The 23,119-nt window shown below is 40.6% G+C and overlaps 1 protein-coding gene across 1 annotated transcript; it reads left to right on the top strand.

Annotated features, from left to right (window-relative positions):
* The first annotated feature begins 4,422 nt into the window (after nucleotides 1-4,422).
* On the top strand, nucleotides 4,423-22,088 carry cttnbp2nla (CTTNBP2 N-terminal like a). Its single transcript, XM_042496087.1, has 7 exons — nucleotides 4,423-4,519; nucleotides 8,724-8,828; nucleotides 16,839-17,072; nucleotides 18,178-18,285; nucleotides 19,611-19,799; nucleotides 19,909-20,079; nucleotides 20,246-22,088. The coding sequence occupies exons 1-7, from the start codon at nucleotides 4,481-4,483 to the stop codon at nucleotides 21,200-21,202; spliced, it is 1,803 nt and encodes a 600-aa protein (XP_042352021.1). The 5' UTR covers nucleotides 4,423-4,480; the 3' UTR covers nucleotides 21,203-22,088.
* Nucleotides 22,089-23,119: the final 1,031 nt, after the last annotated feature.

The raw sequence follows: 23,119 nt of genomic DNA, 5'->3' as shown, positions 1-23,119 counted from the left end.
AATGAATAATTAAGGAGTTGTTAGATATTAAATTCAACATCCAGCTGCTGCCACATTATAAGAAAACAAATACATTGGTAACAGTAACACCGTCTGCTGCTTGAAGACACATTTCCACTCTGGAGATATGCAAATGACTAATCAGGACTGCTTCAAGGTCAGGCACTCGGGCAATTTACATTTAACATGGCCACTGGCAAAACAAATCAATTTCCCTGCCTTAACCTCTTTCGCAGCTCCACATGCAATCAGGTGAGCACAGTAGCCATGTGTGTATAACTGACAGACTGACTCACTGGGGGGTATTGAGAGGTTACATCCTCCTACACTCTTGAATGCATCCTCTGCACGGGGAATCAGATGCAAAAAAAGTGACAGATATGGAGCAATAGATGAATAACTAAAACCCCCACAGAACTGGGTGCCAGGCAACAGATGCTGATAACTGCCTCAGATTAGGTCCTAGATTGTCGTCGGCTCCTGCCAAGACTATGATGCTATATTTACCACTCCCTCTCTCCATCCCTCCTCTGATCATGTCTTTGCCACCGTGGTGTGTCATCTCCACATTATGTCTGGCATCTACGATGCGCCAGGTGTGAAACGGAGATGAAGTATTCATTCTGAATGCCAGAATACTTTCACTTAAGCAGGGAATGATACGGCACAAGTAGGAGAGATTGAAGTTTGGTATTACATTCATTCAAAGCTTGATTGGGGCCCCAGATGTTGAGGGTTGGCTTCTGCAGTTTAAAGAGAAATTTTGAAACATTTTCTTTTGATGGAACCTGGCACAACTTTCACACAGCTGAAGAGACCCAATCTGAGTTTACCATGACCTTTAGGGGAAACTTTCTTCATCATCCAAGTCAGTATTTCAAAAGTCAAAGCGTACTTTTTTTCATGATGCTCCGTCTGTGCTGAGCTAAATTTGATTTTTCTGTTTAGACTTGGATTTGGGAACTCACTGAAAGCCAGGACACCTTTGAAAAAATGAGCTATGGACTTGACAAAAACACCGCCGTCAGCAATTATGTCAGGAGAGATGAGAAATAGAGTGTGGGGGAAGATTGGTGTGAAAAAGTACAAAAGAACAAGAAGAAGTTATGCTGACACAACAAAATTTTCAGTTTTGAGTCCTTTGAAAAGAATTTGTATGACTGCAGGGTCTAGGTATTACTTTTTTTTCAATAATACCAATGCAAATAAGAAAAATATAAAAAAACAGAATAAGAAAATCCAGAAGAATACAATATTATTGATGATATTGTCCTACCCTCAAAAATATATCAAATGTGCAAGCAGCTTACTAGCCATATTTACATTTAATGTAGTTGACAACCCCTAGTGGTATTAGTAATTATGATGGGAGCAAAGGAAGGAAGTCACACTGCATAAAAAGTGATAAGGCCTCTAGTGAGGTGGTCAGGGACATCTGGATACCAGACCCAAAGATTTCAACTATTCAGTGCTGAGAACTAGTCACCAAGCACATAAGCCAAAAAGGTCCATAGTTTCCACTCGGCTCATAGACTTCACATTGTGATGACATCACAGATTTCTTTTCTCCAATCAATGAAAGTCTTAAAAATAGAAAACCCATGCATCAAAAATTTATAATAGAAAGTCATTTTTGATCTTGTTTGCAGTATCATGTGTCCTTCTAACAGTATTACAGAAATCACTTTTATAGGGATGGTCTATGGGGAAAATGCTTTTTAAGGCGTTACTGTGGCTGCTGATTAAATGTAATAGGGCAATATTCCCCTCTGATATGTGAAGGAGTAGAAGTATAAAGTAGCATGAAATGGAAATCGCCAATTACAAGAACGTCAAATTTGTACAAAACTGCAGTAGTTAAGTAAATGTTAGTCACACTCACTGCATTTATTAAACCGGTAAACTGGTATATTTTTTTTGCCAATGCCATTCTCCACCAACCTCTGCAAACGTTCTGGTTTTCAACAATCCTTCTAAATTGTACAATTTGAAGCAACTGACCTTTGTGGCCACTTTTTTCCTGCACGGACCAGAGTAGATGGAAAACGTAACCTTGTAAATTGTTTTGCAAAGGGAGATGAGGACACAGGACAAAGTCTCAAAGGACAGAGCTCTCCACAGCAGCCAGTCAGCAGGCTGAACAGAGCAGCTTAATTGAAGAGCCTGAAATAGAGACTCTCTATTAGGGGCTGAAGAGGCTCCCTGCACCAGCGGCCTATCAGGAGCGACAATTCTCTGACTTTGCTCCCTGTATACCCTCAAGATAGCAAAAAAAAAAAAGGGACACAGTTATCAAATGGCACAAAGATGCTGCATAGTCATAGATATGAGGTTCTCTGTTGTGCAAGCTGTGCCAATTTAGCGCTGACACAAGGTGGTATGTCTGGTAACTTCGAGCAAAATTGCTGTCTAACACACAAAAGTGCACTCATGTTTTTGCTCTTTTCCAACAGTGATATTGCTGTGTTATATTTTCAATCACAGTTTGAGTATTTGGCGGATGATCACAGCTGAAATGATTTACAAGTGCATCAGTAGAATAAGCTTTATCTGCAGCATTACAAGCAACCGGTAACAGTCAAAGTGCCGGACTGTCATTATGTTCATCTTTATGGTGAAAAGTCTGCATTTTCTGTACTATTCTCTGTATGTATATTTTCTGACAAAACCACTTTCTGTAACTTTGACTTGAGTTGTATCAGCATTGCACTCTACTGGCAGCTATTATGTATTACAGGCCTGGACAGCTTTAAATTTTCAAGCGCTCAACAGTGAATACCTCATCTGATTTTTGTCACATGGCATCTGGAGCGCTGTGCCTCACGGCTGACAACAACAACAACAAAAACAACAACGACACAGCTGTACCTTAACCACACACCCTCTATAGAATTAGACCTCCACAGTCAACTTTGTGTTGTTCTTGAGTGCCACTAGGAGACAGGAGTTGTGGAAGGTCTGTTTCTGTGATTTCAGAAACGTCAGGTATGTTACCTTAATACCTCCAACTGTTGCTCTTCTGAGAGCCGTCAGTGCTTCTAGTTTGAAGCTGACTGTTATATTAGCTCCATCTACAGCATGTAAACCTTGTGATTTCCCAGGTAAACTCAGAAACCCACTGACATTTCTCCACCAGCACACACACACCTTCCCAGAGCTCTGTAGACTAGAATAATCTGGCTCTTACAGTGACTGGGCCACCAGATGGCAGTCAATAATACTGTAATCCCTCAAATCCAAGAATCAATGCAAGGGATGCTTTTGCTGGAAAAATTAATAATGTTGGAACTATTCACAGAAAAAAATCAACAGATGGTTTTATATGGTGGCATTTATTGCCTCGGTGAGACAAAATGAATTATGGACTTATGTAATGTTTATTATGCTGTGTCATGTCCACTTTTCTTCATACATTTTGCTTTTGTTACATCCTATTTAAAAAAAAAAAAAAAGATTGTCCACCTTCACTGCCATGCTTTTGCATGGTGTTTCCTTGGTGCCTGTTTACAGTGGACATATGTGCATGAATCATTGATTGCTAATTGTGGACTATTGTGGCTCACATGGACTAACTGTATCATCTTAAAACATTTTTTTATTTACAAAAACATTAAAAATGTCTGTAATATTAAGGGTGAGGCACACACTTACAAAAGTCAGGATTTTTTGGCAACTGGTAGACTAAAAATATGCTGGATTTGCTTTTTTTGGTTCCATTTTACCTGAATGTATTAAGCACTCTATCATAACCCTTTCCAATCAAAAGTTAAGTGTATTGTAAAAACATTTTGGTTGTAAGTTACATCATGCAACCATTTTTGTTGTTATTCCCTTGTTGTTTTTGCCTTGTGAGTTCTGGGACCAGGTTAGCCTATTTTTTTAAGTCTTTGCTTTTCCTATTTTAGTTATCTAAGACTAATCAAAATTATTGTTTCATGTACATTTGCAGTGGCAATGCAATAACATGTTCGGTGACTTACTGACATAAAGAGGCAAAGACGTAAAACCATATTTTTCCCATTTAACTTGATGTAACACATTACCTGACTTCACCCTTTTATAAAGGAATCTACAACACTGTATAAATGCGCAATAAAGTCACTACAAAGTCACTATTTAGAGCCACAAACATACCATAAGTTATGTTTTATAATTTCGTTGAGTAGTATACGGTGTAAAGTCATTAAAATAGCGTGTTAAAAGTCTAAACGTGCCCGTAAGGAATTCCTAAGGAGGAGGCAGGCTCTCAAGACACACTAAACAAAGAAGTCCAACTAACATCCAGGAGGTGGGACGTCACTGTCCCCACCCCTTTTTTCCTGCAAGCTGGCCCCTGATTGGTCAGAGCTCAGAGCTCTACCTCGCCTATTGGCTAGCTCAGCCGTCAGTTAGAACACTGCTCGGCCGCTAACTGTTCCTCTGTGTTGGGATCAGAGGACGCAAATCAAGTGAAACAAATCTCCTGTCAGGAGAAAAGTTCATGCTGGAGTTTTCAAAGACCTCAGAGGGCCTCATGAAGGTAAGAAGACCCGCAGAAAACGCTTGTGTGTCGGCGGTTTGTAGTTGGAGACGATTATCTGAAATGTTTTGCCGCGTTTTAGCCACTTTTGGTCCAAAAGAAAAGAGCAAAAAAAGATGTAACGTTAGCAAAAGTCGTCAAAGCTGCAGGCCGAACCGTTTGGACTGCATCTTCTCAAGATTATAAATGTCACAAAGATGCTTTTTGTTCGTGGCAAAATACATTAAAGATGCTTAAAACATACTGTCAGGGAAGAAGAAAGGCGACAGTGATGTGTCATCAACAGTAAGACTGCTGCTGATGACTGCTCGATATTAATGAGTGATGACTGAATTTGTTTACAGTGGCTCCAGTTGTTAAATAACGCTTATTCACTCATAAGTACGAAAACTCTAGTTTAGTGTATTTGTTTTAATATTACTTTAAAGACTAGACTGCATCAAAAGCCAGTAGGCAGGAAGTGAGGTGTGTAGGCAAGTGGCCTACAAAAAAATAGGTTGGCAAACAAATCCAATTTGCAGCAGTGTCCAGACATGCTGCATCTGGTCAGCCGTCCTGATTAGCAGAACACGGAAACTGAGCAGACCTGTCAGGCTGGACTTCCTCTCAATTGACCCTCATTTTGTGGGCCAAAGTCTGGGCCATGTAGTCAAGCACACTTTGTATTTTCCCCCATCTCTTTCCAGTAAAACCAGCTGGAAGATGATGTGACTTAAAAGGTTTGTCAAAGGGTCAAAGGTTTAGAGAGATGGCAATTTGTTACAACCTGTTGGATTTTTATCTAAAATATTGTTCACATATCAGCATAGGGGTAGATTTCGGGGGGGGGGGGGGTGGAGGGTTCATGGGTCCCCCATTATTTTTGACAACATGTACATTTGTCCCCCTTGGTTTGCAGGGGTATGAGATTTTCAAGGTTTGATAACTGTCTCAGAAAATGTTGCAGTATCATGGTATGCAATAGTTATTATAAGTATTTGTTATAATGGCCCTTCAAGGAATGAAAACATAGATTTTTTTTATGTAAACAAACATTTTAGTGCTATATTTAAAGCTTGAAAACAATTTATGGAATTGAAAATATCTGTTTAATGTCTCCTTTTTAAAAATAACCAAAATAAAGGGGAGATTCCCAGTCCAGCATTTTTTTCAATACTGTAGACATGAAAATGTATACAGTATGACAACCGTAAAATTTTCATAAAAATATGCAACCAAAGTTCAGACACAAGGCAGTTTATTACACCGTAAGTGTACAATATTATCCCGATCGATTGCCATCTACTATATTGTTCAAATTGTAAGCATAGGTGTAAATTTGCGGGGGATGCAGGACACATGCGACCCTCAATATTTAAAACCTTCCTTTTTTCCCCCCATTAAAAACATTAAAGTCACAGAGGACTTTTACTCTTCCAAAATTAGATGTTTTACAGCCTAAAGTGTTGCAGAAAGGGCACAGATTGCTGCATCCCAAAAAAGGAAAGACAATTATGCATTTGTTACTCAGCATTTTTTCTGAGGAACCCCACATACACACATTTCATGTGTGTCCTCAACAATATTGAAATGAAACCTACAGCCTTGATTGTTGGTACAACTTTTGATTCAACTTAAGGATTCAGAAACTGTCCATGGACTTAGAAAAGTCGTTTTTAATGGGCTTTGATATGATTTGAGAGTGAAGGAGGTTTACTTTCCACTTGTACTGAGCTCATAAAGAGTCTGAAGCAGCCGCTACAAACCGAAGGCCTCTCTGTACCACAGCGAAGCATATGTTTTTGCAGTAGGAGCTGCTATGTGTTTTTTAATGAGTTTACAGTGTTGCAGACGCGGCACATGGCTGACCAGGCTTAAAACAAACACGGATAAAAAAGGATTATGGACACAGGGCTTTCGTCATCGGAAGTGGAGCTACCGTGTGGGAATATTTGTGTTTCCCATGCTGTCGCTTCTTGTTTGTATACCCACATGATTACCAACTCTAACTCGGGGGGATTAGGTGAAATAATATAAAAATGATGAGGATCTAAACAAGCGTGATGACACATGTAGGCTCCCTTTGGGGCCCAGACATTTCTCACAACACAGCGCACACTCTTCGCACAGTGATTACAGCGGCCTGTGAAATTAGCGAGCGAGCCCGTAAAAGCAAAACCAAGGGAGGTGTGTATGCTGTAGTTTAATTAGCATTTTACCCCTGTGGTTAAGCCACAGACCATGAGTGCTGGTGGAGGCAGAGCTGAAACACTGTGTGCCTTCTTTGTGAGTGGACGCTGCTGTAGGGATTGAGCTATAGGTGCAGGTCAGCAGGGTCGTGGCTCATTCCTCTTCTCACTTTTGCATACTTATCATACGAGTCACGGTAAATGCTGCAAATGTGTTCATTGCTATTCAGGTTTCTATACTGCTGATGTTATTGAAGATACGTGGGAAATACTGCAGCTACCCAGCTTAGATATGAAAGGCTGTTGGCTTGGGTCTCTCATTATGCAACCAGTGCACAAGGAGATCAGCCCACCCTCTCTGGGTGACTTCATGATGTGGAAAGTTGTGGCGACCACAGAGAGCTCAGAGCAGAGCCGCAGCCGTTAAATGAATGCTAGTTCAGGTGTAGCAAACAGCAGTGGGTCGGATTTTTCTCCAGCCGCTTTTCAAAAGGAATATTTGTGAATCTACTCTGTTTTAAGTAGACTTCTGTTATTAAGTAGTCAGCCAGTGCATCTATCCTACACGGTGATCTGAAAAGGACATTTAGTGTAATAACATCAACAGCTTTGATCTTATTTCAAAGGGGGGCCCGCATACGTTCTCCTGGCCGCAGTGCGGTTGGATGTTTGAGGTGTGGACACCGCAGGGCTTGTCAGCAGAACCAACACAGCTGTGAGATTAGAGTACAGAGACACTACAAAGAGACCACATCACTTTTCCAACACAAAATAACCAACTGTCACGGGAGCCATTATGAATGAGCATGCAGCGGGAAAAAACAAAACAACGTGGTATAATATTATTTTCAACACTGAACTTAAAAGTCATGTGCCTGTTGTCAGCTGGTCAGATTTAAGTACTTAAGACAGATGATGGAACAGCTTGGATGCTGGGAGCCGACTCTTTGATATGTGATCCATCTGCGCCTGATGAATATGTCAGCTTGTATTGTTGCCATGTTTGTGTCACCTCATTGGGCTCAAATATCCAAAATCCACCAGAAAAATGAAATGAGCAACTCCATACTATCATTGTGCTCTATCATTTAAGTTAACTGGTAACTACTTTTTTTCAACTATCACTGAGTTTTGTAGTTTTTCTAGATGCCAAAAGTCACATTTAAACACTTAAACTATGTATGTGGGCTTAAAATTCTATAAGTATGTATGCAAAACTTTTTTTTGTTATATGAGCTCCCATCAAATCCACAGTATCACAATAAATAAAACTTTGCAGGGTCACATTTGTGTAAAATCCTGTAATAGTGCTCTACCTTTCAGTGGACATGGTTGTTCAGCCTTTGACGTCGCGTTTGCCAGTTCCAAATCCTTCAGCTTGTCCACAACTGCATGTGTACAGCTGTCCATGAGACTCTGCAAGACAGATAGGGATGACACTGTTTAGGTTACGACCTACATTGAAATCCTCGATAAATAACATTGTCAGGGATGTACACTTTGCTGTTGGACTGTCATTCCGTCAGGATAGTATAAACATTTTCCAACCTGCACATGCAATTTGCATTTGCATTTGCATTTTGCATAATACTGCTTTAATGCTATGTACCTCTGAACTGCACTCAATAAAAGTTGTCTGGTTTCTTTTCATAAAAGAGAAAAATGTTACTACATACTTGGGCACTGGGTCTTTGCTGCAACATCCCCCCCTCCTAAGATAATAACCACATATCCACGTAAAGCTCATAAATCAGTGCGCTAGATCAGATAGACGAGATGTCTGTCTGGATGTCTGATGTGGGGGAATCTGGAAAACACGGGGCTTTGTTTAAAGATGGAATTAAATAAATGAGAAATTACTGTGGGAAAACAGTTTTTCTAGTTGATGTTTTCTCAGTGTTTCTTTCAGAGTTGAAAAGTAATCTTGAATAATAAATCAAGTACAGGCTAAGAATATGAACTGCCACAAACATCTATTGTATCAATTTTAATAAGTTAAATAATATTTTTTTCTCTTTCATCTTTTGCCCTCACAGTCCAAGCTGAATATGGAGAGTTTGACCAAGCCAGAGTTGCTGATGCTTTTCAGCATCCTGGAGGGAGAGCTGGAGGCGCGGGACCTGGTCATTGATGCCCTAAAGGTACCTTTTAATGGAGCTGGTGAAATAATAATAACATTAAAGTACCATGCACACAAACTTTTTAATGTTTAACACTGTTTAACTTTTTTGTAGTTTGCATAAAGGGCTTGTTCCAGTTGTCTTTAGTGAAAAGTTTGTCATGCAATATTTGACTGACACAAAAGGTGGACAGCAGAGAAACAGATGATGCTGTAACATCACAGTTATCGATGCCTGTTGAGATATGTTTGCTATGGATATATACAGTTATGGGTGCCTGCTATGCTGTAGCCAGCTACATAACTATCTGGCAACGATTTGGGGAGAAAAAAAATCTGTTAATGGCAGTTATTTCCTGCATAAAAAGTTCTCTTTATGGAAGCAACAAAGCTATGTGTCTATTAATGTAATATTCTTCTGGATACATCCAATTTGTTCACAGCAAACTAGTGTCTCTGCCTCTGGAGAATGGAGTCTGTTGTGGCATTGTCTCAGAAGTCATCCTTTTCAGAAGTTTTAATGAATAGACATCTCAGTGAGCCTGAGCATAAAGTCAATTAGTGCACACAGTTCGACACAGAGCAGCTAGCTCCCACCCTAGGATGTCTTACTTTGGCAGGGTTAATGCTTCAATTAAAGGATTGTCAGTCTATTTTTCTGCACTGTGTCCTGTGCTGTGCTGCGTCCTGCAGGCCCACATACTCAAGCTTTCAGTGACCATTTCGATTGCCTTAAGGATGTTGTTCGTTTATTTTAACAGCTGTAAACACACTTCTGTATAACTGTGTCACCGTGACACTGTTAAAAAAAACCACAAACTTAAGATATGCAGTGAATAAGCAACTTAATGATGGAACAGTTCTGAAAAAGATGCTTGACGAGACATTTATACAGCGCTGCAGATTTTCTTCTCACCGTTAATATTTGAGCTTTACGGACGTTATGCTGGTGGAATGCTATTCACTTTCCTGGTGTAAAATGCACCATTGAAAGAACAAACTGGAGAGGCAGCCAGCGAACTGGAGAGAAGCCGCACTACTCAATGTTCATGTGTTGTGTCTAGACCACATTCCTACATCTCTCCTGGGATCTGGCCATCTAAGGCAAGAAGAGTTACAGCACGCTGGGTGCCTGATGACTCAATGTGAGCGAGAGTAGGAGTGAACAAATAAACATTAGCCTTAACTGGAGCTTGAGGGGAATATGGCTGTGTCTCTTTCATGGCTCCAGCGGAACAAACTGTTAACCCATTCAGGTGTAGGGTGGGATCAGTGCTGCAGTGTTGACTCTAACGGAGCTTTAATCAAGAGTATACTCACTGACCTGTAGGAAATCAATTACAGGGAGTAAGAGAAGTAAACTGATCTCTCTGCAGCACAGCATCCATGTTTTTTCAGAGGTAAAAGGGAACTTTATACCTTTCTGCTGTTCTGCTGTTAAGGAACTGGCGATGTGGAATTACGCGTCTCGCCCTCACATGAACGCAGATTGTTTCTGATAAAACATCCCTCCATAATTCTTTTGTATGTTGCTATGCATGGCAGTGTTTGTCAGTCGAGCACTATGATCAGGACTTAAATATCTCAACAACTGTTGTATGGATTGCCATGAACTTAAGACAGACATTCATGGCCCCCAGAGGATGAATTCTGCTTTGGTGACTTTTAATCTAGCGTCACCAGCAGGTCAAACTTTTGACCTATTCAGTGAAATCAGGGCTCAACAATAAGAGTTGCCAAATTGCTCAGGGTAAGTAAAAATCCATGCTGGGCTAGTATATCTAGCAAGTCAATTGCCCGATCAAAGAATTAAACACAGTTTTTTCCATGGCTGGTAATGAGTAAGCAAGCAAGCATGTATCCTCCTTTCCTCTGTTGAGAGTTGCATATGCTCAGTACCAATTTGGGCCCTCGTGAGAAAATGGTGCCGGATGAAAACAAAGAAGCATATCCAGGAAGTTATTGTTGCGTTAAGGGATGTTGGCAAAACTCCAACTATGTTTTGCCCAATTGCCCAATAAGTTTTAGGGAAAGCTGGATAAAATGGGGTCGTTTTTCATGACAGTTAACTTTAATCTTTATATAAAAAGATTTATATAAAGGCAAGTAAAAACTGACTCCGGGCAAGTAGATTTCTGACTCAATTGCCCTACTGGGCAAGTTAAAAAAAAAAAAACATGAATGTTGAACATGAATCCCAAAAATATCTCAGTAGCCAGTGGATGGATGGCACAAGAGGTAGTATAAATATCATTGTTTCCAGAGGATGAATCCCACTGACATGGCCAATTCCATGACTTAACCTCTGGCGTCACCATGAGGTATACATTTTTGGATATAACTGAATGGATAGCCAAAAAATTGATTCAAACATTCATGTTCTCCACAGCATGAATTGCAGTAACTTTTGGTGACTCCTTGAGTCTTCATCTAGTACCAGTTCAGGTCAAATTTTTAATTTATCCAATGGTGTGTAAACCCAAACCTGCCAATTAATGTCATTCCCATCAACCTGACACTCAGCTAAACATCAGCATGTCAGCATTTTGCTAAAGGTGGTGCCGTGTTTAATAACAGCCTTACAGAACTGCTAAAGTGACTGTAAACTAAGTCTTCTTCCAACAATAAAACAGCTCATGGACCTACAGTAATGAGGGAAGTAGATCCAGTCATGTTGCTCATGTCAGTCTTAACTGTCATGTCACTGCTACACTAAATGTCATGTGAAGAAAAGTTTAGCTCAACCACAAATCACCATGGTAATAACAACACTACTCCCTTTGTATCTCATGTCTTTGCTAATCTGGTTAAAAGTACAGGAACTTGCAAGTTTTCATTTGTAGTCTCCATTCTCGGCATTTTAAAAATCTAACACTCTCATCAGTGATTTGTTACGGGATATAGTACAAGTACAGGATGTGAGGTTAATGATGTGGTTTTTCTATGGTCCTCTATATTTAATTTTGCAGAACTATCAATGGCATTCGAGCTATCCGCTGGATTTTTCCCTGTGTGACTCACTTCTGCAGCTGCTCACATTGTGGCTTTCAAAAGGAAGTTAGTCTCTGGCAATGCTTGTATTTGGCACACAAATCCCTGCAGTGATCCAGTAGTCCCTTTGCTTTGGGAGAGGAGTACGAGTCTTTACTTTAAGTTCAAAGGGGACTCAAATATGGAAATGAGCCTTTTAATTAACTGTCGAGTTCACAAGGTGTGATTGACTCCAGCTTCCAAATGGACACACTTAAAACAGGTATACCGTGTGTGTTCTTTGGTAATTGGGCAGCACTGATACACAGAAAATAGCTGTGTTTCTAGCTTTGAGATGCATTGACTGATTCAGTGTCAGAACCATGTTGCTTATGATGGATAGTATTCCTCAGATATCCATTTCCTTTCCATTCACATGCATGAGCATTTCAGGGTATTTAGTGATATACCTAAGCAGCTCTGAAATATATAGGACTCTAGGGTAAGACATTCATATATCACCTTCCCTCTGTATTATACAGATTCTTGTCCTCAACATTGCACAACTGAAAGAGTCCAGGCATGTGTCAGCAAAAGATAAGCTGGACTGGAACCAGTGTAGCCATGACACAAAGACTTCCCAAGCAAAAGCACACAGGTTGCCAAGAACTGCAGCCAACAGACAAAAGCATGAAAAATGGAGGTAGACTGTGATGCATAGCAGCCATGCGCTGAATATTTGTGGTTATTGTTGTATGTACAGTATGATGTAATGACTAAGCTCTGGTAGGTCTGGTTTTAAGTATTAAGTAATGTTAGAAATGTGTTTCCTGTAATCTCTCTTTTCACTTCCACCTCCCTCTCTGCAGCAGCGGAGGACTGATGCAGAGGAAAACAGCCTCCCTTTGTGTTGTGAAAGTCTGTCTGTGCATTGAGGGGCTGGGCAGAGAGCTGAGGGAGACACAGAGTCTGTGTTTGGGAGTGAACCTTTGTGTAATAGGGGTACTGTGAATAAGAAAAAAGGCTGATTATCCAGTCAGGAAAATGTGCGCAGACTCAATAAATAGAAAATAACAGGGAAAACACTTAACTCGTACAGAAATCTCCATTAAATGTGTTTTCTTTGTGAGTTGCATTTGTTTTACTGTTGTATGAGCAAAGGCTTACATGCAACAGCAGTGATGAAAGTCGGTATATATTCTTGAGCAGAGTAAGTGTCAAGAATGGAAACCTGATCTAAGCATAGTTAATCTCCGTCCATAAAATGACACTTCAGAGCAGACAGTCCTTGACAGGAACAGGAATGGGCTGTCAGCCAAATCTGTAGGCATAATTCTCTTTGAAGATTTCTCTTTAAAACTAGATATCTACCTTTTTCACTAGACCAACATCAAAAATGGACAATGTAAAATTTTGCTGAAGGTATTTCATTTTTAGCTGTAATGTTTATATAAATCAAAAGTATGGATTCAAAAAGGAACTTTGGCAGATCTTTTTCCATGTTTATGCACATTTTCTGAAGTGTTATGGATATAGATAAAACGGAGCAGTACCACTGGAGATCATGGCGGCAGTGTAGCGTAGTTCAAGCAAGCCACAACTGTACGATGGAAAAATTAAAATAATGGCAGAACAGAATGAATATGTATTACAGTGTATACATGTACATGTACACAATAATAACAATAATACAACTTAAACCACTATTGCCTTGTTTGTTGTTGTGCAAAACTTTTGACTCCACCCTCTAGAGCCATCTATAACCTGTATGTTTTTTTTGTTTGTTTTTCTACAAAAATACTGTCATAGAGTGTATATCCTGGTGAAATGTCAGAAAGGTATGAAAAGTAGTTACCACTCAAGCCTGTGGTATTAACAGTGTGGACACAGACTATATGTCACATTCATAACATATTCTACATCGCACACAAGACTGTCTGGTGAGGTCCTGTGTGGTCACTGGGCTTTAGATAGCGCCCACAGCTGAGAGGCATTTTTGAATTCTCCTGAGCATCCCGTATTTCCTGTCTCACCCATCCATGCTGTTTGATCCGCCTTCACACAGTCCTCAGCGGACTGGATCAAATAACAGCAGCAAAGCCTTGCAGCTTTGCCCTCCTGTCTTTGTGCCAGATCAGCTAATATTATTGAAGATGACAATCACAAAGCCTGTGATCTGTTGTGGAATATGGCTCAAACTTCTGTGTCTATAGCTGTCCATCATCATGCCTTTTGGTTTTCTAACTGAGCTAACTAACTCCAGTTACTTAACATAAATCTAAATGTCTTTACAAAATTAGCGTTTTTTACTGTCACTTACATGCATTCAGTCACACAGGTTTCAGTCTTTTAATGCCAAAAGCAATCCCTCGTGTTAACTTGCATAAAAATGTTTTCAACTACAAATGTGCACTTAGTTGAGTGCAAGTCTCTGTTGTACAGCCACCTAAGTTGATCAAGGTCATTCTAGATTATTCTGTTCCAGCAAACATGCTGCAGCGACTTTCAGAAGCATCTTGGAAACTAATAAAAAATATGGGCCTCATCCATTTCAGATGGAGCTGCAGTGCATCACACCGAGCTGATTGAGAAAACTTTTCAATAAATGTCCGTTTTTTAACCGCACTGAAAGTCATAATGTGGCCTGCAACATTGCAAAGTCTGTTGCTTTTAGGCAAGCCAAGTTCTAGAAAACTGGTGGCCCCTAGCGGCTGGTAAAGAAAAGCGGGGAGTAAGCAGACTGTGATGGCATGATGCAGTCATTAAAACAGGTTTTTCAACAATTGTAAATCAGAGCAAACATGAGAGGCCCTTTAGCATGCAGTCCTAAATATGCACACAAAATATGAGGCTGATTGGTCCAGTAGTTTGTGAGATTAGCTGCGGACAGACACACTCACGACCAAACGCATGATCCAGGCTTACTCCTGGGGAAGATAATAAGGTCCATGCATCAAGGTATATAGATTTCTAGAAAATGAAAGTTCATAACATACTTGACACTGGCTGATACAGTGAGTATCAGAACTGTTGTTGGAATAGATAAAGTCTGACAGGCGCATCTCTGGTTAAAGTAGACGTGGTTCTTTGCCAGTAAAGTACAATTTGGGAGGGGTCATGTTAAACCTGTGTGCTCAGCTGTAACAGCCCCACACACAGTCAGCGGTTAAATACTCTGTAAGACGAGCGAATCGGCTGAATTTTACTGTGCAGGCCCATCCACACTCTTGACTACACTTTTAACTTCTCAAGTAATCTTGGTATCAGCCATCAGGAGCTCTGTCTTCACCCTGCCAGAGAGGATACTGTTCTCTCTAATCTTTTGATCCTCTTTTGTTGAAACCTCACAAAGACACATTGCCAGTTCCGCTGTAGCCCTCCTCCTCGCTCTCTCTTTCCCCCGCTTCAGCCCTCTTACACGGCAGGCCCAAAGGCATCTGCTGAACCTGAAATGTCTTGCTGCTCTCATCCCTCCTTTGTCATGAGTTAAACAGAGAACAGGTCTGCCTTGGCCAAGGCCCAGTCCATAGCAGCTGCCCTGCTAAAGATAGACACACACACACACACCATCTGTTGCTCCTTCCTCCTTCTAGCTGTCTTTCTCTTGTATTTTTATGCATTTCCTCTCCCTCTCTTCCCCTTCCTTTATCTACAGATCATTTACCACTGAAGTATTCGAGATGCTGATCATGGTTTTTAGAACACAGTGTTCAATTTCCTCTTTAAATGTGAGTGAAATGACAGCAGCATGTGTTAACCTTACTGCCAGGGGCTATAACTTATAAGTAACACTTAAAAAAAATTATGTAATCAAATAATATCAAACTAGAAGGGCAGTCTGAAAGCACAGACCTTCGCCAGGCCTCTAGTGCTGTCTTCTATGATATGCAAATCTGCACATGTAACCATTATATATGTTTGGATATATTTCTAAAACTATTAGAAATAGGAGATAGAAAATCAAAACAGTTGAAGTAGCGGAGGTGAAGAGTGCCTGAAGTCCACAAGTGCAAACTTCACTCCGTCCATTTCTCTGTCTCATGTTATCTTTCTAATTTTAACAAAAGTTAAAGATAATTAGTGTGTTGGCCCCATGATTAGTATTTACTCTTCCTTAGCCTACGCTACACCCTTCCACCAAGTTTCTTGAAAATCACACCAACACACCAACCGAACTGAAAAGAGAGAGAGATGTCAGATTTTTAACTGAAAAATATTGCCTGCTTAAATTAACTGAAACTGTTAAAGTAGTTTTTTTTAAAACTGTACCATTGTGTACTGATACATTGGTGCTATTCATGTTTGCAATTTGAGGCAGAAGGTGGATTAGCCATGCTAGTGTCCCCAAAGCTACTGAAAAAACAGCAGTGTTCTGTGATAATTTCTAAAAACAGCATGCTAACAATGACAGTGCCAACATGTTGATGTATAGCAGGTGTTGATGTATACCTGGATCATTTCTTAAGTTAGGCGAGTCAGCATGCTAACATTCACTAATCGGCACTACACACAAAATACATTTGAAAAAAGTACTTGACAAATAAAAATTCTGCCATGATGCTGTTGCTTGATGAAAAGTCAGGATCATCATTGGTATTAAATGAAAATCCATTGCGTGATTGTTGAGATATTTCATTCAAAACCATGAAATCATCTGAATGTATCCTCTGGGGAACATGAATGCCTGTGCCAAATATAATGGCAATGCATGCAATAGTTGTTGAGATATTTTAGTGTGGACTTAAGCGGTGAGCGTCGTCATCTAAAGTCATGCCACTACTAAAAATGTCTATTTGACAATGTATACTCGGGAGTCAGCATCCAGTACCAGCTGAGAGTCAGACAAGTCTGAGAAGCCAGAAAAGTGATCCAAGAGAAGATTCACACACTAAGCCAAGTTACAATCCTTCTGTAAACAAGGACATTGATGCAGAAGCATGACCAAGCCAAGCATTTCCACACATGAACATTTCCTACCACAGAACCATCAGACCACAAACATACTGTAACTAGTTGACTGATCACTGCTCCTCTCTGTTTTCCATCTCACTCTTCTCTTCAGGCCCAACGTAAGGAGCTGTTTATCCAGGAGCGCTATGGCAGGTACAACCTCAGCGACCCCTTCCTGGCCCTACAGAGAGACAGCGAGGCTGTCGGGGACCTGAACAAGGACCCGGGCTGTTCCTCCTCCACCTCCAACCCTCTGGTGGTTCTCAAGTTGGTGGTGAGCCACTGCAGGAGGATGCAGGAGAAGATGTTGGCCCAGCTGGCCGCAGCGGAAAGCAGGCACCGAAGGGTGGGTGTGGATATGTGTTTCTTAGTTGGGGGAGGCAGAAATGAGCAAAATGAGTTTAAAAATTAATTGGGAGACATAAAAGATAAAAACTGGCCTGGTGATGCAAAAATAATTAAAAGAATGTGAATGAAGAATCCAATCAGCAACCAGGAGTTTCTTTCTAAAAGTTAAAAAAAAAAAACTGCTGGCAACAAAAGCTTGGTACACAAACCTAATGTGATTAAATCAGCCCTCTTCATTAAAACCGTTTGTTTCAGGGACAGCAGAATAACAAATTAAAAAATCAGCATTGTTTTCAGCATGAACTATTTACCAGTCACACACACACACACACACACACATTGAAAAGCACTTCACAGATGCAGGGTAACAGACAGGAACAAAGAAAAATTAAATACCTGCACACTGATGTCACGTTTACAGTTTCTTTTGTTTCATGTGAGCTTGAGGTTAGAGTATAAACACAATAATGTTTTTAGCAGCACATCATTCATTATGAGTTATATGTAAGGACAATATGTATGGTCACTAAATTCCTGTAGTTTTTCGTGTAAAACATCATTAACTAGAGGCAGGTTTTAAAACTTTGCAGTGCTTGCTGGTAAAAGCATAATGGATTGGCCCAAGCCCTGCTTCAGTATTAAATATTATGAGTATTTGAATACATGGACCACAAATAAAACTGTTTTGCATAGTAAAATATGAGACAGAAGGTAAACCTCACAGTTTGAAATAAAGTAAGAAGTCTAATTTGAGAAAAAGTCATTCTGGCCTTTTATTGTTTCGTTTCATATTAAATTCGCAAATAATGACCCCCATTGCATCTTTTGGAACTGTACAAACACGAAACACTCCATCCTTTCAGGCACCGTAAAACCACAGAGTGAAGACTATACTTTTCTCGGCAGGCGGGCTGAACATGGTGCTCATTTAGATGACCTAAAATGTGTAGCTGTTTAGCTTGACTTCCATCGGCATTTTTGCTTAAAATGTAGTAATCATATTGCTTGAAAGTAAATGTTATTGGCTGTAATATTAAGCAGGCCAAACTCATGTGAGATAATTTCATTCCTGACTCTCTGTCTCCCCACTATGTTTGCTTCAGGTCATTGCAGATCTGGAGGAGGAGAAGAGGAGGCATGCCGAGGACACAGCCGAGGGAGATGATGTCACTTACATCCTGGAGAAGGAGAGGGAGCGCCTACAACAACAGGTGAACTCTAATTAACAGTCACGTGGACTACAGTGTACATATTTGTAATGGATTGAAAATCTTCAATTTCGCAAATACTTTTTGATGCTTGCTTGGGATCATTTTTGCTTTTGTCAAAGAAGAATTAATGTGATAAATGGTGTATGGAAAAGCCCTCACCAAATAAGTTCTGGCGTAGCGAACATTTAAGTCACATGACTGATCAGTTGCTAAAGCTGTCAGAGCATTAGTGTGCATTTGAACTGTAGCCGAGGTTTTTAAGTACGATAACTATACTTGCGCATAAAAAAATAAAAACGCAAAGGCTCCTTAGTCTGAGCCAAGACAGTAAGACTTAATATTTCACATCAACACATCCTAACTTTACCCCTCTTGGTTTTACCTTTCACAATAAAAGCCTAACTTTAATCTACTCTGAGCAACTTGCTAAAAGGAAACTCAACCAAAGAGGTTACAGAGTCATTGCATTAATTTGTCTTTGTCTCGAAACGGCATGACAGATTGTTTTTCCATTGTAGATGGGTTAGATGGCCACAGCAAGATGTTATTTCCACATCAAAACCTTTATTTTTCTACTCTGTTTACTGCCAGATTACAACCATGCGTAAAGTAGTGCTTATAGCACAAACCTCTAACAAAACTGTGTTAAGGAGATATGATTCTTTGCTTAAAACCATTGATGGTAATGTAAATTTTTGCTTATACTGTAGTATTGTATGTTGTTCGTCCCTGTCATGTTGCCATAGATGGTAGACACTATTACGCATGTGCTATCAGGCAGTTCCTTACATCTTGCCCAGATACAAAGACAACGACCAATCAAAAAAGATGGTAAGCTAACCAGTGATTTAGGGAACGCAACTTGGTCCTCCTACTTACTGTCAAAAAGAAAAAAAACACTCGTGAGCAAGCAGGCGAAACTTGCGAGCAGGTGAACCTTGCAAGCAGGGGAGCATTGACAGTAGTTGTTCAGATTAAGTGTCAAAACACGGTTTCCTCCTCTCAGCCGACAATATTGCTCTGCAGAACACAGGTAATTTGCACGCAAGAATGGTTCTGTGCGCTCAGATCTCATTTGGGGGATTATCAAAAGTGCCTTCTTAAATGCGTGTAATGGGCATTTTTATTTTTCAACATTTCAAAAGTTTGCATTAGATTTCCTTGACAATTAAATAGGAGCAGAGCTACAGAGTGATTAATGGAGCTTTAAAAGAGCTGGTTTCAGAAACTTAAAAGTAAACTGCAACCATCCAACCAGTCTACAAAACAATGTTTACTTCCTCTGACAAGTTAGTTTATTGTGCTTCTTGTCTCTGTCTGTGTAGCTGGAGTTTGAGCGAAGCCAGGTCCGACGGTTGGAAAAAGAGCAGCGGAGGATTACTGACCAGCTCGAAGAAGAACGGGCTCAGCACAAACAGCTCTCCTGCGCTTTGGCCAAAGAGTGCAAGTGGGCAAGTGCCAGAGCTCTGGAGGAGGGTCACCGTCTGACAGAGCTGAGCCGCAAACTTGACAAGGTATTTACATTTTTGAATCCAAGTAAGGCAATTTAATTCCTATTGTTGGTACGAATGTTAGGCCTGGTTGTATTTTGCGCTCTGGGTGAACAGACTTTTTCTCCTGCAGGAGGCGGCAGCTTGCCAGGCCCTGAGAAATGAGCTGGAGGATGAGAGGAGGAGAGCCCTGAGGATGGAGGCGAGGGTGGAGGAGCAGCTGGCCGAGTTCGACACAGAGCGAGAGCAGCTCCGCTCACGTTTGAAGAAGGAGGAAGCTCACTGCTGTCAGCTCCAACAACAGGTGCGAACACTGGAACATATTCATCATGCAGGTGGCAGCAGATTGCACATTTTGGATTCAATAGCTACCTCTTGCATCTAATCTTGATGAAGGTGAAGAAAATTAGCTTGCATTATACGGCCAAATTTCTACTTGAAATCAATCTTTTTTCTCATTTTGTGTTCAGGTAGAAGAGCTGAGAAAGAAGCTGGAGGAGGGGAATATGACAAGAGATGTTGGAGAGGCAGTTACAGCTCCAGTAGAGGCAGGAGGAAAGGAGTGGGCCACAAAAGTTTCTCCGGGAAAATTAGCAGTAGACATTGCAGTAGAGGACATTGAGGAAGACAGAAGCCAGAAACCTGTGCAGCCAAAAGTTAACGGTCACCACTGTCCAATGGAGACTAACGGGCAGCTCCACGGTCCAAAGAACACACTCTCAGAGAACATCTGCCTACAGAATGGGATTGAAAATTCTCCGATCCATCAGACCCAGACATCATTTCCCTCCACAATCCCTCCTTCCTCCCCATGTGTCTCGCCTGTCCTTACCAAACGCACACCAGGCAGCCCAAGCCCTGGCAGCTACCAGTCTCCCTACCAGGCCGGGATCAACCAGCGCTTCCACGCTGCTCGACATAAGTTCCAGGGTACCACAGACCCAGAGCCTCAGTCCCAAGCGCCACAGCCCGCTCTTCCTCTCTCGCCAAAGGACGTCCCCCCTGTGACCAGCAGCTCCTCCCCAGAAGCCAGCCCAGTCAAGCAGATGGCTCGCAGCACAGTCACTCAAGTCCTATCTCGCTTCACCACCGTCCAGCAGAGCGCCACGCCAAAGCTCATGCCACCAAACAACTCACCCTTTGGCACAGACTACCGTAGCCTGGCAGCACCCTTGTCCCCGATCATTGGAAGGGCCGCAGCGGCGCTTCCACAGGGGATCAGATCACCCACCATCTCCAGAGCAGACAGGGGAAACCCTCCACCCATCCCCCCCAAGAAGCCTGGTCTGGCGCAGGCCCCTCCCTCCCCGGCCGCAGTGCCCAGGTCTGCCAGCCACTTCTCCGACAGCCCGCTGTCAGGCAGCTGTGGCCTCACCTCCAGCCAGGAGGGAGTCAAAGAACTAGACATGGTGGTTTCTTCTAATTAACGGATTAGTCAATAATTTAGTCCGTTGCTGCTCTGGTTGTGACACGATGGTTTAATCCACATCTCATAATTATGATGATATTATTTTGTACATGACAGGATTTATATCCTATGCTCATTGAACAGAGGTCCCTTCAAACACTGTTATTAATGTATTTATTAGATTGTTTTTCTTTTAAGTGCTGACTCACTATTTTAGATAGTGATTAAAGGGCTGGTACTAATGAAGAGTTACAACTCATATATTTAGTTTCAGATGTGCCTATACTTAGGCACACCATACTGTTACATTATAATACTTTTTTATGATGTCATTTATCCAAAGATTTTTACATCAGTTTATGACCTAATGAGGTATTATTTTTTTCCTATAGTATGTTGCTTGTTATTGCAAATACTGTAATCTTGAGACCAAAAGTAACAAGTTGTCCTTGGACCAATCTATGTTAAAATGTATATAATATGTATGACTCAATTCAGTGTGTACTCATATGTGTTTTTTTATAAAAGTGTACAGTTCATTTTATAAATGTTCCTTAGATATTGATGTTGATGATATTGATAGTTCTACACAACAGATAATCTAATTATCAGTGCTGTACTGAGCTTTGTTCATGTATTACTTTAATGTTGCAGTTATGATAATTTTATCGGCTCAGAGTATACGAAGACACCATTGTACAATATCTTGTTTAATATAAGTGATTCTGACTGATGTCTGGCCTTTATCATTTATAAGAAATAATATTAAAACACACAAGTATTATAGTCAACTATGGCTTTGATTATCATAACAACTGCCATGTCGGTTATCTATACTTTTATAAAATCCTTCACAGTACTGTAAATGCTGGAAAGTAACAGATATAATAAATTAATCCCAAAGATTGTCATGTACTTTATTTTTATTCTATGATGCAAGTAGGCAGTAGTGTAAATACTTGAAAATGCATTGCCAACAATAATCTGAGAGTAGTCAGGGGCATGCAGTAGCTCAGATGGTAGAGTGGGCACCCCATAAACAGAGGCCACATCCTCGCCACAGCAGCTGCATGTCATCCCCTCCCGCCCTCTTTCCAGCTTAAGCTTTCCTATCAAATTAAAGGCAAAAAGCCAATAAAATGATGTTTAATCTAAGAGCTGGCCACGAAAGATTAAGTGTTTATGATTGATTAAAAATATTGTGAAAAAATGTTCTAATTTCTCAAAGCCTGAGATAATGTGTTTACAGGGCTTTTAATCAAATGTACAAAATCCAAAGATTGTTAGTTTACTATCATATGTCTAAAAGCAAGTGTGAATTCACAATAGCTGTGAACATGTACGTACATGCATTCCCTCATTGCCACACCTCCTTTTAATCAACTGGCATGAACACAAGCACACACCTTAACATACGTTCACTTGACCTCCATGCCAAATTTCGACTGCGAGGGAAAACTGTAGTGCCAAAAGGTTTGGAAACTTTTTGTGGACAAAACACCCAACCAAAAGAGCAAGCTATAGAGCTGCTGGTTGCATAAAAAAGCATCAAATCTTCACATTTGAGAAGCTGGAGCCAGGGCATTAGTGGAGCATTTTTACTTGAATAATGACGACTGAAATGTTATTTTTTTGTTTATCTTATTTAATTGATTTTGTGTTGGCTGACTAAATAATTGACTTATCATCACAGCTCTAATTTAGTCCAATGCAGACAAATTCTTCTAAATTCTAAAATTCTGTTGTATTTCATGCTTATACTTGGCCAGTTTAAGTGATAATCCAAGCATTTGTAATTGTTAGTGCTAACAATAAGCAGAATATCTTGCCCTGCCCAATAAACACTGATGCCTCTATTCAATGGATAATGAAAATGTCTTTGTTTGAGTTTCTTTGGCCAAGACACAACACTGTAAGTAATGAATCTCTTAAAACA

The sequence above is a fragment of the Plectropomus leopardus genome, chromosome 2, assembly GCF_008729295.1.
Source record: "Plectropomus leopardus isolate mb chromosome 2, YSFRI_Pleo_2.0, whole genome shotgun sequence".
Lineage (NCBI taxonomy): Eukaryota > Metazoa > Chordata > Actinopteri > Perciformes > Serranidae > Plectropomus > Plectropomus leopardus.
Note: the sequence above shows the minus strand (reverse complement) of the source record. Positions and strands in the feature narration are given on the sequence as shown.

What these genes read in the sequence shown, in the direction of transcription:
- cttnbp2nla (XM_042496087.1), top strand. Translation starts at nt 4,481, where the DNA reads ATGCTGGAGTTTTCAAAGACCTCAGAGGGCCTCATGAAG. An exon ending in TGGTCATTGATGCCCTAAAG is followed by an intron (nt 8,829 to 16,838) that starts GTACCTTTTAAT and finishes TCTTCTCTTCAG; the next exon opens with GCCCAACGTAAGGAGCTGTT. An exon ending in TGAGCCGCAAACTTGACAAG is followed by an intron (nt 19,800 to 19,908) that starts GTATTTACATTT and finishes TTTCTCCTGCAG; the next exon opens with GAGGCGGCAGCTTGCCAGGC.